This window comes from Mus musculus, chromosome 2 (assembly GCF_000001635.26).
Source record: "Mus musculus strain C57BL/6J chromosome 2, GRCm38.p6 C57BL/6J".
NCBI classification, from domain to species: Eukaryota; Metazoa; Chordata; class Mammalia; order Rodentia; family Muridae; genus Mus; species Mus musculus.
Genome location: NC_000068.7, coordinates 77,928,980 through 77,946,859, shown reverse-complemented (window position 1 = coordinate 77,946,859; position 17,880 = coordinate 77,928,980). Strand labels below are relative to the sequence as shown.

The following is a 17,880-nucleotide window of genomic DNA, read 5'->3' as shown; positions in this document are numbered from 1 at the left end:
TCCAATTTACTTCTCACTGTCCTTACAACATATCATTTATAATCAGATAGTCTTCCATTCACTTGAATTTAAAATCTTGGAACTTAATAGATACTAAACATTTTGTCACTTTCCCCTCTTCTCCCAAACAGACTTTTGGTAAAGCTTCTGTCAAAAATCTGAAAGGGATCGCTACTTTTTTTATTATTTTCAGGCAAGGTATTATATAGTAAGCCTCTGCGGTAGTTTCATAGTATGTATCTTAGTGTTAAGCTTTTACACTGAAAAAAAAAAAAAAGAAAGAAAAGCTACGGTGTCTACTAAGAGCTACTTTTTATGGCTTTAGAAGATGAGTAGTGTTAGAATAAGAAGCATGCCTCGAAAACCTAGCTCTCAAAAGTGTCTCTAGTGTGACCTCCTATCCGAACGAACTACAATTCCCGTCATGCACTGCGGTCCAACTACAACTCATTTCCGTCCGCGCTGCCAGAGCATGCTGGACTTTGTAGTTCACTCGGACTCACATGTTCTTTTCTCGTGTTCTTTGTAAGGAATGACAGTGTTACTAGCTGGATTGCTTTGACTCAAGGTGTTACTATACCGCATTATCATTAATCGTATCACATACCTGCCAATTCACTACCAGTTTTTCACTAATTTCTCGCGCTACTTTCACCCGGGAAAGGGAACTGACGCTCTTCCGGTATGATGGCGGCGCGGTGGAGCTTTAGGTAATTACGGAACTCTGAAGACTCGGGATAGACTAGGAGCCAGAGTGGGGGCGGCGGGTTGCTAGGTCGCGTGGAGAGGGCAGGGACTTGCGAGTGGGCGCTTGCCCGGTGGGCCTTGCTTTCCTCATGTGGCTGCGCCGTCTCCACCGGCGGCCCGCGAGGTGCCGTGTGAGCCGGCTGGGCCTAGCGCCGGCGGCGGGGCGTGCGTGTCTGGGCCTTGGTCTGGGTTGTCGGTGAACACCTCTCCTGGGAGCACCCTGGGTCGCGTCCCCAGTCGGCGTCCCGGGGCTGGCATTAATAAATTCTGGTAACGCGTTTGCCTCATTCCAGCTTATCCCAGTAGCCAATTCTATTACATTTTCATTTATGGATCGTTTTCATTGACTTGACTGAACCCCTGTCATGTTTAGCCCTAGTGATCCATGTTTCGCATCTTCTGTGTTTAGGTCGCATACGTAGTTAACCTTAACTCTAAAAGCCTCTACTATTTGCAACTTCCAAACATGGGTTTGCAGTTCCTGCCCCTAGCGAGCTGCAGGCCCTACAGTACAAACAGCACTGTGCCAGCTGTTTGACCTGCTCTAAATGCAAGACTTTTTTGATACATTGTAGCCACTTAACTCGCCCCCCCGCCCCCCGGAAGAATAATTTGGGGAAAGGTATTAATAGAAACAGTAACTGAGCCCCGGCAAGCCGTTGGTGAGTTTGCCCAGTGGTTAAAAGCACTCTTTCAGAGGGATCTAGGTTCGATCCAAGCACCCACAAGATGGATCACAACAAATTATAATATCAGATTCAGGGGACTGGATACCTGCTTGCTGATAGCCACTTGCACCAGCAACTTGAACTGTCCCTATATGTATATGAAGGCAAAAAAGATCCATACATGTGAAAATGAGCTACCTTTTCTGTTAATTGTGCTCTGTATTTAAACTGCCTTTTGTTTATTTATTTTTCCTGTTCTCTGTGTAGTCTTGACTGTCTTGGAACTCACTCCTTAGAGCAGGCTGACCTCAAATTTAAAGAGTTCTGCCTGCCTCTGCTTTCTGAGTGCTGGGATTAAAGGTGTGGGCTAGCCGGGTTTAGACTGGTTATTTTAGTTGAGTCCTACCTTGTTCATGACTGGCCCAGTCAGACTCAGTCTGGAAATAGACCAGTTCCAGAAAGAAGTGATTATCGGTAATACAGCAGATTGGAACTAATGTCTTTGAGGGTTTTTCTGTCAGATTTCCCTTGTTTTCTCTGTAAGTCTGAAATTACTGCAGGAACTCTAGCCAGCTTGAATGTGGTGGACAAGGCTCTCCTTCCCAAGTCCCCGTGTCTTGTTAAAAACCGTTAGATCACATTCCTCAAGCTAGCCCCCAAGATCTGTTCCCTGATCTAACCTGCAGAGATCCAGCTATCAAAGCATTGAAGTCCAACAATCCAAAACCTCTCTGGGGTCAACTAATTGACATGCCCAATTTAAATTAAATACCTCAGCCTAACCCCTCTACCCGCTACGCTAATATTTTCCTATATGTATGTCTTCTCTCTATCCAGAGACAGTCCTTTGTTCCCTTGGGACAAATACCCCTTTACCCTCTCCCTTGTTCCCTTCCCCTTCTCCCTCATCCTAGTGTCCTGTCTTTGTCTCCTGTTTCTTGCCCTTTGTCCTTCTGGGGCAAATAAGTCTCCTTTGTGCAGAGAACACGCTCTTGGAGTGTCTTGAGCCAACTTTGAGGTTCCCTACAATTACGAGCAAGGGAGGCCGATGGAGCACTAAGGATTTCAGAAAACTCTCAGGCTTGTTAACACTTTTTCTTACACCTCCCAAGTAAACATGGGAGAAGACAGTTGAATGCTTACCTCAGCACAAACTTTGAAGACATTTTTTAAAATGTTTTTTTTAAAAAGATAGCACACATGGGCAGGGGAGTGGATTCAAACAAGCCTTTGCCTATCGTGCCATGTTAGTAAATGCCAGTGAACAGAAAGGAAAGAAAGTGTGGGGCATCCTTTTTTAGGAAAAGCTTCAATGATTAAAGAATTGATAACTTAGTAAGCGAGACCCAGAATTAACTGTTTTTAATCTATCTTTGAGCCTAACTCAGTAGTGGCTTAAGCCAGGCAAAGTTCAATACTTCCTCCTTGAAAATTTATCCTGTGGGTGCTCTGAATCACTTTACAAGGGGAGGCTCTTTCTAGATCAGAGCTTCTGTGATGGGTGGTCGAGCTTGGTGTCTAGAGGCTACATGGTAATATTTCCTTTACACCAGAATATGCTCAGAAGAAAAAAGTATACAAACATAACTTCTAATGATATGAAAGGTCATTTCTAACCAATCTGTGCAAGTTAGCAGATTTTGTTGACAAAGCTGGGGACCAGATTTGACTTGTGGAGTGCAGACACAAAGTATGAAGTGAAGATGAAGGCCTATGCTACATTCGGGTCCAGTTACCTCTTGGGCACACAGCATCTACTAGTGCTGCCTTGATGCAGATAATGACAGACAGCTTGGTGGCCCCAAGAATAAGGGGTAGAGGAATATTCTTTATGTGATGTCAAAATAACTTGACTCCTCTTCGGATCTAAGATAATCTAAAGTTACCTTCCTGTAGTGGCTATTCCTGGTTGTCAACTTGACAATATTTGGAATGAACTACAATCCGGAATTGGAAGGCTCACCAGTGACCCTTATCTGGAGGCTTGGAGATCCTTATCTGGATCTTGGTTTGAAGATCTTGAGCCATAGTGGCTATGGATTCCAGAAGATTGAATCTCCGAGTTAAGGAACACACCTTTAATCTGGGCTATGCCTTTCATCTGGGATTAAAGGTGTGGTGGAACACACCTTTAGGATTAAAGGTGTGGTGGAACACACCTTTAATCTGGGCTACACCTTTTGCTGGAGACAATATAAGGACATTGGAAGAAGGGAGTCTAGCTCTTGCTCTTGCTCCTTCGCCTGCTTGCTGCGTGAGACTGAGTAACTGCTAGATCCTTGGACTTCCATTCACAGCTGCGACTGAACCATTGTTGGGAATTGGGCTGCCGACTGTAAGTCATCAATAAATTCCTTTACTATTTAGAAATTATCCATAAGTTCTGTGACTCTAGAGAACCCTGACTAATACACTTCCCCTTACAAAACTTTTAGATTTTGAACATGTTATGTATCTGGTACTATCTTAGCTTTGTGTGTGTGTCTGTGTGTGTGTGTTTATGTCAGTGATTGAAAATTTCAGAGATTTGCTGTATCCATAGAAGGCCTTTCATGATTTAGCTTCGTGAGTCTCTTAGGGTCCACATCATTTATGTTCATTTTCTACGTGCTTCCTTTACGGGAATGACTTGAAGTCATCATTCATTTGTTTGTTAGTTTTAAATGTCTTTGAGCCTGTATGTATGTGGGCCCCTGTCCCTTTTCGTTCTGTATGGATAGAATTCCTACTTATCCTTTAGGACTTGGCATTGGTACCTCCTGTTTTTTGTACACCTAGCAATAGTGTGTTTGTAGCATAGCTACAACATCTAGACATTCCTCTACCTAAAGGTTAAGAACATTCACCTTTTGATGTCTTGTGTGTCGTGTAATGTAAATATTACCTTCCTATCCACAGCTGCTGTTTTTATCAGAAAGACTGTATGGTATAGCCTCATCATTTTGAGGTCCTGTATTTTGTATTTTCTCAGTTGTTACAGTCTCAAAGAGACTCTTCTGCACAAATAAGCTTGAACAAATGAAGAAATATTGGGTTTATGATTAGAAGCACTAAAGTGTTTCGTTGAAAGGCACGAATTGTGGTGAGGATGATGGTCTTTTTAAATTAATGTTTTCTTTGGTCTTTGTTATCATGAAAATGGGTAGAAACCTGCGTTTAAATCAGTAGATCAAGAGAAACTATAATGACACTATTTGCTCGATGAATGAGGCACCAGGCTACTGAATAAAATTAAGCCCCACTCCCAGGCACCAAACCCATGAGCCAAGGCTATATAGGAAAGTAAGCTAAGAGACAGAGATAGGATCTAAGTTCCATGACTCAGGAGAGTGGCAGGGAGGAGGCTCCTTAGGCTTTGTTCTGTTCAGTAGCAGAAGTACTGCTATTGAAGAAATTATTTTCTGTTAAAAATATATTGTAAAGTGAAACATTGTAGAAACAGATCTAGAGACAAAGGTTTCTGTTTTAGAAATGTCTAAGGACATTTGGAAAGTAGGGGATAATCCTAAATATGTTCTAATGGAATCTATGTTTAATTTCAAAGCCTGGTTACCCCACGGGCAGCTTCACAGATACTTAAAAGGATCCTTTTGCTCCTCATAAGTGGAGTGCCAAGTTTAGTATGCAAAGGGAACTTATATTTCAGAGATTGTTACAGATGGTGCTAAAAGTCTGAGAAATCTTATCAAACCCTCTGGCTCTGGAATGAAGCTAACGTTCTATTAGGGAATCTTCTCTAAACAGAAACTCCCACCAGCCTCTTGTATACAGAGGCAGAGAATGGGAAAACGGCAAATCTGGCTGGGCAGTGGTGGCGCACACCCTTAATCCCAGCACTTGGGAGGCAGAGGAAGACGGATTTCTGAGTTTGAGGCCAGCCTGGTCTACAGAGTGAGTTCCAGGACAGCCAGGGCTACACAGAGAAACCCTGTCTCGAAAAACAAACAAACAAAACCCCAGCAAATTTGTTTCTTCTATTAAGAAAAAGAATAAAATTAAGACTTGATGACTGACAGGGAGTAAAGAAAAAAATGAATTGCCACTTTGGAACATTTACAGGAGACAAGCTAGAGGAAAAGCTGGCTTCAAATGGAGAGAAGGAAATAAGGCCAGTTTGCACTGCCTTCTTTTGGAGGCCATCAGGGTCCATATGGGGGCTTCCTCTCTGACTGGAGCTCCATAAAGAAGCATGGGCTAGACTGGAATGACAGCCGACACTGTAGAAAAGAAGGTGCTCTTCAGAGAATATAGCAAGATGAAAGTCATCCATAGTCATTTGTTCTTATGACTTGCATGTGTCAAAAGCTTCCAGTGTCATGTTATAGTAATGAACAGAACGAAGAATCCATGAGCAAAGTATAACTTAAAAGGCAAGAGCAGGAGGCAGAGGAATTGCTGAGTGGTGATATATAAGCTGAGAACTGAGAACTTGGAAGGACAGAGGGATGGATGGCTCAGCAGGACCAGGTCTGTAGCAGTGTCTGGTCAAAGCAGGGAGTTCTTTCTGGATTTTACAACAGATCATTTTATAACCCTGACCAACGCTGAGAAAGAAAGGATGAGGAGGAGGAGTGTAGTGAAGTTAAGAATAGGGACATCAAGTTGGGACCTATCAAAACCATCTTCGCAGCATAGGGAGGGAGCAAAATAGACTATAAATAAGTTCAACATGTAGATTTTAAAAATTATTTAAAACTAAACTGCTGGGCGTGGTGGCGCATGCCTTCAATCCCAGCACTTGGGAGGCAGAGGCAGGCGGATTTCTGAGTTCGAGGCCAGCCTGGTCTACAAAGTGAGTTCCAGTACAGCCAGGGCTATACAGAAAAACCCTGTCTTGAAAAAAAAAAAAAAAAAAAAAAAAAGAAGAAGAAGAAATAATGAAGGCAGATAACAACTTCCACCTAGTTGATAATGTATAGTGCTCATTAAAATTATTTTTAGGGTTTTTTTTTTTTCTAATCATCTGCACATTACTGTCTTAAGGTATCTCCGAATTCTAAACTTGAAGCTTTTCTTTGTACAGAGAATCAAAGACCAGAAGACTGGTCAAATGTTTGTAACCATTGTTTCTCTTTGAAACAGGCAATATCCTGAGCTATCTGCATAGATCCCTCTTGTGTGGGAGCACCGGGATTGAATTCAGGTGGGGACACAGAGCATCCGACTCGTTAGTGACTTGGAAGCAAACAAACATAGGGTTGCATGTCTTATTCTATGTGCTTACATCAGACCTGTTTTGACATTCATGATTTTTTTATATTTTAAGAAAGGAGTGGAATATTTACTAAGGGAAAAGGCATGTCTCTGAGTCTCTGTCATACTGCCTTCCACTTTGTTGTTTAAAACTAACTTAAGATTCTTCTTAAATTTTGAATATTGTTTAATATTACCATTTCCTCATCAGACAACTTGGATTTTTTTTTAAAGCCTGTTAAGCCTGCTGCTAGTCTGTAGAGTGCAGAACAGACTATTAGCAAGTTTTGTGTCACATATTTCAGTCAGTCCTCTCATGGATTAGACACACCCAGGGAATGAACGGAGCTAGAAGTGTTGTGTCAAGAGGACAATGCAGTCAGTCCATCGGAGTATTTCTTCACGTTCTGAAGGTTTCATGTAATCAACAGATACATAATTTCATAGGTTTTGGCTCACAGTTTGAAGTATGTCATACAAATGGTACTACATATTTGGTTTCTGGTGCTTGCTGGAACAGGAAAATAGCCATCCTCGTAAAGTACTGTTCTCTGGAGTGCTGCATCTTCTATTATGAAATAGCCTCTTTACTCACAGAAGCAGGTGTGCTTTTGCTGAGTTGCTTCTTTGTGACAGGACGAGAAGTTTAATAATTCATCACAGAGTCCATATAGTGGTGTTGGGAAGAGCAGCGGCAGCTTTCAATTTTATGTAACTGCTCTCATTGCAGGAATTTCCAGTTAGTCTCTAAGTGTAAAGCCCCCACATACTGAGCTCTCAGAACCTTCCATGAGGCGTGCATGCTCTGTACACATCTGGACGATGAGAGGCGCTTACGTGTTTTCTGAACGGCAGCAGTCCCTCTACAGCCGCCGTTACCCGCTTTGCTCTTTATCGTTTTGAGACATGGAAATGTAAAAGACTGTGTGGGAGTGTCTGAAATTATTTACTCTGTGTGGAAAGTTACAAACAGAAAGGATAACACTAAACAGAAAGAAAACTCATTAAGTATAAATAAATAAGCATTTTGAAGGGAAATACATAGAGAATTGCAATTAGTGTAGCTAGGAAAGGAGAGAAGCGAGGCTGAAGAAGTAAGTGCAGGAAAGTGCCTTGGCGCAGCGGAGGCGAGTGATTCACTTGCTTAGCTCATCTCTGTAGCTCATTCCAGGTATACTGATCAAGTAAATCCCTGTTGCAGATTAGAAAGAAGCATTCTTAGTAACACCACTGTCTTTTGGTCTGGCACTGCGAGGGAGTAAGCCAGTTTGGGTAAAAGAATATTTTCTAAGTTTTCCAGCTTGTATTTCCCAATGTGGCATTTGTTTACGGATGCTGACATTTCCATTGAGGGCGCTATTAGATGATTTGGGCATCAGGTAAATCTAGCTTTACATTTTAGGTATGCTTTTTAAAAACTAATTGTAATTAAATAATTTTTTAACAGTGTAATTTAGCATAGTTCTCTGTTAAATTTCAACATGCTAAGACCATGTTCTTAGAGTCACCACATACCTTGATTGTAAGACAAGTTGGAAGTGAACAAACTGAAAACTTGCCTCCAGCTAACTAGCTTTCGGAGAGCTAGAATGTGTTGCCCAGGTTGCTGGGTTGGAAAGTCAGCCAGTGCTCAGATGTGAACCTTACAGACTTCAGTACCAGCCTGCCAGGCAGGAAGGGGACACTTGTGCAATAGGGACCCTACAGGTGTGTGGGTAGCCAGCTGCTCTCGGATTGGTCTGGAGGCTTGCTCCACAGGAGGAGACTCATGAATGAAAGTATAAACTCCAGTCAGATCCTGGCTGGAGAAGTCATAGGCCCTAGTGGGGAGCTTGTTGTTTAGTTAAGCCGATAGTGTCAGAGTAGCCTCTGAATAGTTTATACCTATAGACAAATCCTGCTGTCTTAGGGTCACTGTTGCTGTGACGAAACATGTGACCAACAACAGCTCCAAGGAGGCTAACATATCCTGAATCTCAGTCCGTTAATAGAAGCCAAGGGAGGAGCTCTAACAGGGCAGGAACCTGGAGGGCTACTTATGGCTTGCTTCTCGTGGCTTGCTCAGCCTGCTTTTTTATAGAACCAAGGACTATCAGCCCAGGGATGGCCCCATCTATAATGAGTTGGGCCCTCCCCAGTCAGTCATTAATTAGGAAAATGCCCTACATGCTTGCCTACAGTCTGATCTTAGGGAGACATGTTCTCAGTTGAGTTTCCCTTGTCTCAGATGACACTAGCTTGTATTAAATTGACATAAAAAGTAGACAGGACACTATACTTTTGTTTTTAATGAGAAAGACAAGTACGGTGAATAGGGGGCAAAAGCAGAGCTTTTAAAGGTGCTGAGCCCTAAATAAAACATGTATACAATCCCCTCATGGAAGAGGAGGCAGAGTGGAAGAGCTGGGAGTACGTAGATGGACAATGAAATGCCATTTCCTTCATGAGACACAGCAGCCTAGGCTAACTTTGCAGATGGAGTCAGTCATTTCAGTATTAACTATGTTCTCTGTACTCCCTGTATCTTCTTATTCTTTTGTTTTCCTGTATTTCATTTTATCTTTGTGATTTGATTTCCTCAGACTATAAATTGTATGTAATTATAAAAATTTTGATTGGCAGGTCTATGTGAATATAATTACCAATTCTGCACTTCATAGAAATTAAAATATATTCAGCTGAAGGCTATTAGACAACATATTTTTGGCTGGGAGATGGCTTAGTTAGTAAAGACTTGCCTTGCAAGCATAAGGACCTGGGTTTGATTCCTGGGCATGGTGGCTCCTGCTTGTACAAGCATGGAGGCGACAGTACAGGCAGATCTCTGGGATTCACAGGTGAGCCAGCCTCACTTGCTTGGCAATTCCCAGGCTGTGAGAGACTAAAAGAAAGGTGGACAATGGCTGAGGAGAGAAGCCAGAGGTTGTCTTGTGATCGCCATAGGCACATGTGAATGAATACATGCACATATGCATGCAGAAGACATTTAGTGCAGATTTAGGTTTATTCAGAACCTAATGCTACGTCTTTAAATACGCATGTATCTGAAGCCTTATGCCTTTAGTAAAGCAGGCTAAGACATCTCAGTTTATCAAGTTGTCTTTCCATATGGAGTATATTTCAAAAGATTGTTTCTGTACAAACATTGGCTCTTTCATTTATATAATTGATATGCAAAAGTTGGCTATTGTTTTCTTGGTTTCTTTTTATATACAATACTTGGTGGTGTAAGTTTCCCTTGCGGAAGCATTTCAACCTGGTGTTGTAAAAGCTGTTTATAAATTAACTCCGGTCCCTGTGAGAATAAGCCTGCTATTTATTCTCTTGCTTTTCTAGTCTTACTAATACATATTAAGTACACTTTCTTTTCTGCAACTTTTTGGAGATTTCATTTTAAAGCTTCAATTATATCTATTTTGCTAATTAAGGAAAATGAAGTGGTTAGGTGCCTCCTGTTATTTAGAAGGAACAGGCCATTATTGCACATAGTGTCAGTCATTGTTAACAAGCTTGTGTTATTGTGTTTTAGGTGACGTGTAGAGACAGAAAAAGAAAACTGTCGAGGAACTCAAACCACTGAGCACGTGTCACTTGAATGAACCTGAAGAATCTGGGGCAGCTGACAGCAGAAAATGAAAAGTAGTGTGGCACACATGAAGGTAAGTGTTGGAAACTTGAAGATGTAAGCTCATAGTCAGCTGATGCCGGTGCCTCAACCAAAGATCTTTCCTAGAGGCAAAACAGTCCATTCAGACAGCAGCGGGGGCTCATGCATGCTCTGACCCCTCAACACAGCTTCAAACAAAGAGGACCAGGTAGGAATAATACTGAGTAAAGGGACAGCTGAGAAAGCATGCTGGTATCCCCTTTCTTCTCTCCCTCTCCCTCTCCCTCTCCCTCTCCCTCTCCCTCTCCCTCTCCCTCTCCCTCTCCCTCTCTTCCTCTCTCCCTCTCGCTCTCCCCCCCCCCCCCGTGTGTGTGTGTGTTTGTGTGTTCTCGTGTGTGCATGTGTGTATGCTGTGACCAAACACCGTGACTGAAAAGCATCTTGAGAGGAAGGAAGAGTTTATTCAGCTTACGTATCCACAGCACTGTTCATCGTCAAAGCAAGTCAGGACAGGAACTCACACAGGGCAGGAGCTGATGCAGAGGCAGTGGAGGGGTGCTGCTTACTGGCTTGCTCAGCCTGCTTTCTTATAGAACCCAGGACCTCCAGCCCTAGGATGGCACCACCCACAGTGGGCTAGGCCCTCCCCATCACCCACTAAGTAGGAAAATGCCCTATAGCCAGATGATATGATAGAGACATATTTTCAATTGAGGTCCCCTCCTTTCATATAACTCTAGTGAGTCAAGTTGACATAAGACTAGCCAACACATTGTGTATATACATATGTATATTACTTGTATACATATGAAATTATATACATATGTAATTGCATACATGAGACATACATAATTACATTCATGTGAGTTTACATGAATCATATAATGAATACATGTGAAAAAGGAATAACAAGTAGTGTTAGCAGTGATAACATCATTCTCATGGAGTGTGCTTTCCTGAGTGATGCGCAAGGAAGAGTTCCTTCCTTCAGTCAGTCTAGACTCTTTCCTGCTTGTCCAGTCACTTCGTATGTGGAAGTGGGCTTTCGTGTTGTACTTTACTTTAGATGTTCGTTTATTCAACAAACGAGGAGTGAATTAAGTTGCAGTGACTTCTTAGTCCTTTGTAACAAAAATGAACAAAATTTCTTTATCATTGTATTTTACTTTCTGGTATGAGGAAACGAAGTAAATCATAAACTTGATTATAAATAAGCTATAATAAGTAAGCTAGTAGTATATTAGAATGTTACCTGTAAGCTTTGGCCTATGGAGAAAAGAAATGGAGTAAGGAGGACTGTTGTGTTGCACCTTGTAATGGGGGGTAAGTACAGGGCCTATTGTGACAGAAGGTCGCCAGTCAGTCTTTTGAGGAGAGACTTCTTAGAAGCAAGAGAGTTGACTGTATAGATATCTAGTGGGGAGAATGTATCAGAAAGTGGGGACAGGAAGTGCATAGAGTCCGGTGTGACTGCAATGGATGCTGGAGAGTTGTAGAATGTGAGGTCAGAGCAATAACAAGGAACAGTAAATCCACGGGCTTTCAGAAGTCTGCCTCAGTGGTCTTGGAAAGTCCGCCAGCCATTGAACTTCTTTGTCTTGTGAGGTTCATAAGCCAGTGTATTGGAGTCAGTGAAAGGAAAGATAGATTTTTACTTAATTACAGATACATGCACATATCCCTTCAACTGTCCCATTAGCTCTGTACCCATGAACTTCTTTGAAGAGAGAAGTAGACTGAGCCCCTTTGCTGTACATAGCATGTGCTGTCAAAGCTGGTTCTCTCGTCTTTTTCCATTCTCCAGGGTGTGAGAACCTCTGGCCTCTGTGCTCAGTGGACAGTCAGCCTCTTGTTACTTGTTTCCATTGGCAGGGGCTCACTATCCCTGTCATTAGAGTTTTTCCTACATTGGTCTGAAATCTGTTGCTTTTGAATTTGTGTTCATTAGTCTACAGTTAATTTATTGAGGGCTCATTTAGGTGGTTGACAGAATGGTAAAAGCCGGCGTCAGCAGGAGAAAGGAGACTTGTGAGGACTGTCGTTGAGCCTCATGCAAGCATTCATCTTTAGTCGGATACCTCTACAGGGAGAGAACGGCGTAACCCTTCCTGTGCTCTTTTCAGTGGTCTCGCTTGTGGTCCTTGAGGGTCTCGGTGGCACCATACCAATCAAGAAATAGGTGGCTTCAGTTACCATGTCCTTCAGACTCAGTGGCCAGCTGTATTCAATCTGCCTCTATCATTCATTTGAATTAGCCATTAGCAATTAACTAGAGTGGCAGGAGCCATTCTCTACCCTCCCCCAGGGACTTGTGGCCATACTAGAGGTGCTCAGAGTCACTGCACTCAGGCCCCGCTTCACGCACCTCTCCATTCTGTTCTCATAAGTCAATTACACTGAGTGACTAAACAACATCACCTGACTTTTATTTTGCTAACAAATTTGGAGAATTTTTAAAAGTATTTTTACTGTATTACTTTCTCAAGTAAGTTGTGTTGATTTAATCTAAAATTGTGACAAGGGAAATTCATATTCTTAATATTTTTGTTATACCTACAAGTATTTTTTAATTCAGTGACCTTCTGTCCCCACCCAAACTGCATGCAAACCACCATGAGATCTATGGGCCACAGTGATTGTTCCCTCCTGAAGATCTCATGTTACCATTACTGCAGTGTGCCAGTCATTTGTTACTTGATTGTATTTACATAATCCTTCTGATTCACGGCTTCTGTGGTTTTGGCTTCTCCCTCTTGTTCACAGCAGCTGTTGCGGAGATGTGTTAAAAATCATTAGCACAGAATTGAGGCTGTCTTCCTAATGTAGTCAAAATAATTGCCTCTCTTATAAAAGAAAATGTGGATAGGGTAATTGTAATGTTATCTGTCTCCCCTGTGTCTGACTCTTCCTCTCTCTCTCTCACTTACATGGGCTAATCTGGTTAACACACAAATCTACATAAACTCTCTACAATAAAGAATAATTCCTGGTGTGAAGATCTTCAGTTCCTCTGTTCTTTCTTGTATTTTGTGTCCCTTTGAATGAGTACACGGGAAACTGTAGCTCATGATAAATAATCAGTAAATAACCATAGTTTATAGTAACTGTTGAGTGTGGTATGTCTTGTATATATTTGACCTAGAATGTTTTGAGGTGTGGGAAGTTTCTGGGGTGTGGAACCCTCAGGCAAGCTGAGCAGATACTCTGCAGGGCGTTAAAACTTCAGTGCTGGGGATAGGGTCTTGGTATACAGTTTTATAAAGCCTGTATCATACATACTAAATAATTCTGCTTCATTGCGTTTATTTATGTTTTAAGATTTGTTGGTTGTGTTTGAGGGAGAGGGATGAAGGGAGATACCTCCTGTTTTTACGCAGGGTCTCATTTTGATTCTGCCACTGTTCTGCCTATGGGAACTTCTGACCACTTACGTCTCCAACTCCCACAGAGCATAGGAGTGCAGAACTATAGATGGGTACTACCTGCTACTTCCAGTTTTTTATATGGGTCCTAAGAATTGAACTTAGGCTGTCAGGCATATGCTATTACTATTTCTATGCCTTTATTCATCTCCTCAGCCCCCTATTGTGTTTCTTGGTGAAATTTAATGTATATATATACATATATACGTTATACATATATAATATATATATATACATACACACACATACACACACACACGTACATATATAAGATCAATCTTTTAAGATAGAGCCTTATGTAATTCAGGGCGCCTATAGCTCTCTGGATCACAAAGAAAATTTGTAAGTAATTTGTAAAGTACTGTTAATCTGTTTAGATACGTATCATTGTGTATATATTTTAGTGTAACTAGTCTTGAACCATTCCTCCGTTTCTTTTTTTACCTTCTTTGGAAGCAGTCCTCTGGTCACAACAGAAGGGAGACCCACAGTTCATACCGCCGGAGCTCCTCCCCAGAAGACAGGTACCTGTCCTCTCTGAATTCCTTATGGCCGGCAAATTGTTTGTATGCTTTTTGTTTCAGTTTGTTTTGGCTTTTGTTGTTGTTTGTTGCTTTTTGTTTGCTTTTGTTGTTTTGTTTTTCCAGGCAGAGTTCCTCTGTGTAACTCTGGCTGCACTGGAACTTGCTCTGTAGACTAGGCTGGTCTTGAACACAGAGATCTGCCTGCCTCTGCCTCCTGAGTTCTGGGATTAATGTCCTGTGCCACCACCCAGATTCTTTGATTCTTAATTTTAGGGTGGACATTGAAGTACTGCTTTTGCTGTTATAGCTTGCTTATATATTCACACACCTTTTTATATTAAGTTTTTATTTATATTATAGCATGATTATATTGAAATAAGAAATCTAAAATTAGTACCAGTACTATAGCCGTATCATTTACTCTGTGAGGGTCACTAAAATAACCCTCAGGGGAGGCACCCTATGCCTTGTGCACTTCAGACCTGTTCCATCCTGCCAGAGAACTCCTGGGACTTTTGCTTTAGGTCCTTGGCTTGTGACCACTGTCACCCTTACCAGTCACCTACTCTATGCCAGTCCCAGACACACACAGGTGCAAGGTTATTGTAGATATGTATATGAAACACAAATTATAGTACCATGTAGGTTATATATTTAACTTCCCTCAATGCTCTCTGATTTTATTGAGTTTTAAGTGTCAAACAATAGATTAATGGGATCCATTCTTGTTTGTTCAATGTTTTCAGTACTGCAGTTTTCAGAATGATATCTAATGAGTCTAATGTTTAGAGTAGTGTTAACTAGAATAACAGTTACTGACATTGCTTGCACTCGCTCAGTATAGCTACAAGGAGGTATTTGTAACAAAGCCTCTTTCTGCCCATCATGTATAGTTTCTAGATTTATTCCTTTACCAAGGGGAGTTTGAATCAGGATGAGTGAATCTTGTTAGTTCCAGGAGTTGTTTTGCTGTGCCCATGCTAGAAGCTTTTGTAATTCAGACTGTGGATCAGTGCCAGGACAATGAGCCATAGTTAAAATAGTTCATTAAGATGTGGTGCCGTTGTAAAGCCCCTTGGCATCACTGATACTGGACTTTCCAAGTATAACAGAGTTGTTTTCTAAGTACAACTTGGGTTTTCTTCTGTGTTAGATACACAGAGCAAGAGCGGTCCCCCCGGGATAGAGGTTACTCTGATTACAGCCGGTCAGACTATGAGCGATCTAGAAGAGGATACTCTTACGATGACAGCATGGAATCACGGTAAGTGTAAGTAAGAGTCTTCCTGCAGAAAAGTGACGTCCTTTACATAGTATTTGATTAGCCTTCGGTCGGAGACTGGGTCAACACATCCCGGGCTGATCTTGTACTGAAAAGGCTGAGAATGACCTGGAACGTGTGATCTTCCCACCTCTACCTTCTGAGCACTGGGATTACAGCCTGCACTGTCATGCCCAGTGTGTGTGGTGCTGGGGATCCAAACCTGGGCTGTGCACATGTTACACGTACTCAGCCCAAGTTCTCTTTACTCTATAATGAAAACAAAGGTTAACACAAGCCGCTATTGGTGCTTGCATGCTTTTAGGGGCCAGGCTTCTAAGCAGGGCTTTGTGTGAATTAAGTCTTAAGACAACAGATAAATATAGTAGATACTGCCTGTTTTTATGACTGAAGAAACTTGGGTCTAAAAATGCTTGGTCATTTGTATTTTATAACCTAACAGTGTCAGCAGGATCTGACTGACCTCGACCGAGGTGTCGTCCATGTTGTACTGCAGCATGGAGTGCGTTCTGTTCTGTGATTTTCCTCAGGAGCTACACTAAAGGAAAGGTGTATGTTGTCACGTAGGCATCTTATTCTCTAGTATGCTGGAGGAATACGGAGAATGGAATTCCTAATTCTTACGAGTCCCCCCCACCCCACCCCACCCCAAATAAATGACTTTTATTTGAGTCTTGGAAAACTTGGCTACTCTTGTTCCTCCAAGTCAACAATTTTCTGGTTGATAATTGATACTACATCTTGATCTTAATTTTGTCTCCAAAGCCCACAGGTTTTGTAACCCCTACCTGTGTTACTTCAGTATAACTCCTTGTGTTTGGTCCATTGTAGGGGTATAAAGTCTCATGAGGCCCTCAGTCATACTGTAAAGCAAGCAGACTAGGTTTTACCTTCAAAATAAAGTTGAGGGCTAGAGAGATGCCTCAGCAGATAAGAGCAGAGCACTGGTTGCTCTTAACTCCCATATGCTCTTAACTCACATACACAAACAAAGAAATAAATACATCTTTTTTTAAAAGAGTGAATAGTTGCAAAATATTTCATGAACGTTTCTGTCTGGATTGCATCTGCACAGTGAGAATGAGTCAGGTCACTGGATGGAAGTGACTGCATCTGCTGGGGCATCCCAGCTTCTCTCAGCACTCAAGGAGTGCTGGTCCCCGCTGCCAGAGCGGCTCTCCCGGAGCGTGTTGCTAGCAGATCAGCTAGAGTTTGCCCCAGTCCTCTTGCTGACCACTTGGGGGTTTTATGTTTTTAGAGGAAATAAAAGCGAAGTTTTAAAAGGTGTTTAAGAAAAGATACATACATTAAAGGAAAGAGTGACTGTAACTAGAAAATGGGCCTTCCCACAGCATCGTAGTAACAGGGGCCCCTGAAACTTCTGATAAAAACAGCAATTCTTTCAAATGACAGTTTCAACTCTTAGGTTTTTATAATACATTTACATTTAAATGTAACATTATAAAAATAAACTCTTATTTCTTCTCTGTACAGTTTACCAGATGTACCACAAACTACTTCATCTTAATTTTCATGCCACGCTTTTGCCTGCTTAGAAACTGTTTTCCGTCATCTCTAGTGTAAGCATTTTAACAGATACTGGTTGGCTTTTTCAGTGCTTTGATTCAGCTACTGCTGCCACGTTAGAGTCCTCACTATTTCTAGTTGCTGTTGTCTGGTCTTGATGCCCCTGCGCAGTTTTGCAGCATGTGGCCCTCTTAGGTAAAGAGTGTCACCCTCACGGCTTGCAGCCACGCTAAAGCCTACTCTAAGCCTTAGCCCTGAGTCAGGTACCCTCTCTGTGAGTATTGCTTCACCATCCTGAACCTTTCGTCTCTTACAGTCTCACTCATTCTCTCTATACTTCATTGTAAGAATGACTGTATGCTTTCCCCCACCTCCCCACCCCTTTTTATAGAAGTAGGGACCGAGAAAAACGCAGAGAGAGAGAGAGAGATGCAGATCATCGGAAACGGTCCCGGAAATCGCCATCCCCTGACAGGAGTCCAGCCCGAGGCGGAGGGCAGAGTTCTCCTCAGGAGGAACCGACATGGAAGAAGAAGAAGGATGAGCTGGACCCGCTGCTCACCCGCACTGGGGGAGCGTATATCCCTCCTGCGAAGCTCAGGATGATGCAGGAGCAGATCACAGATAAAAGCAGGTACGCTGATGTACTGCACCTCCAGAGCAAAGAGCCTCCCCCAGCAAGGAATAGAGTAATGTCGTCAGCTTCGGTTGTTAAGAGTGTGCTTCGTTTACCATGATAGAGATGACAAGTTGTAGGCCTCTCGTACTTACTGTAGAACCTGTATACTGCTTGTTGTGCTATTAGCTCATAACTTTTTCCATGTCTCTCTTTCTCTCTGTGTATATGAATATGTGTAAGTGTGTGTGTGCATGTGCATGTATATACTCCTACATATTTGTGTTACTCACA

General features: G+C 42.1%; 1 protein-coding gene across 11 annotated transcripts in view; it reads left to right on the top strand.

The window, feature by feature from the left end:
• Nucleotides 1-503: 503 nt before the first annotated feature.
• Nucleotides 504-17,880, top strand: part of Cwc22 (CWC22 spliceosome-associated protein) — a 65,198-nt gene continuing 47,821 nt past the window's right edge. For 3 of the 11 annotated variants that reach the window (NM_001362664.1, NM_172667.2, NM_001362658.1), the window contains exons 1-5: nt 504-710; nt 10,138-10,267; nt 14,097-14,161; nt 15,315-15,425; nt 17,362-17,604. In NM_001362664.1, the coding sequence (NP_001349593.1) occupies nt 10,241-10,267; nt 14,097-14,161; nt 15,315-15,425; nt 17,362-17,604 (446 nt within the window). In that variant the 5' untranslated portion in view covers nt 504-710; nt 10,138-10,240. The other 8 variants (NM_001362659.1, NM_030560.5, XM_006500433.2 and 5 more) reach the window with 5 other exon arrangements.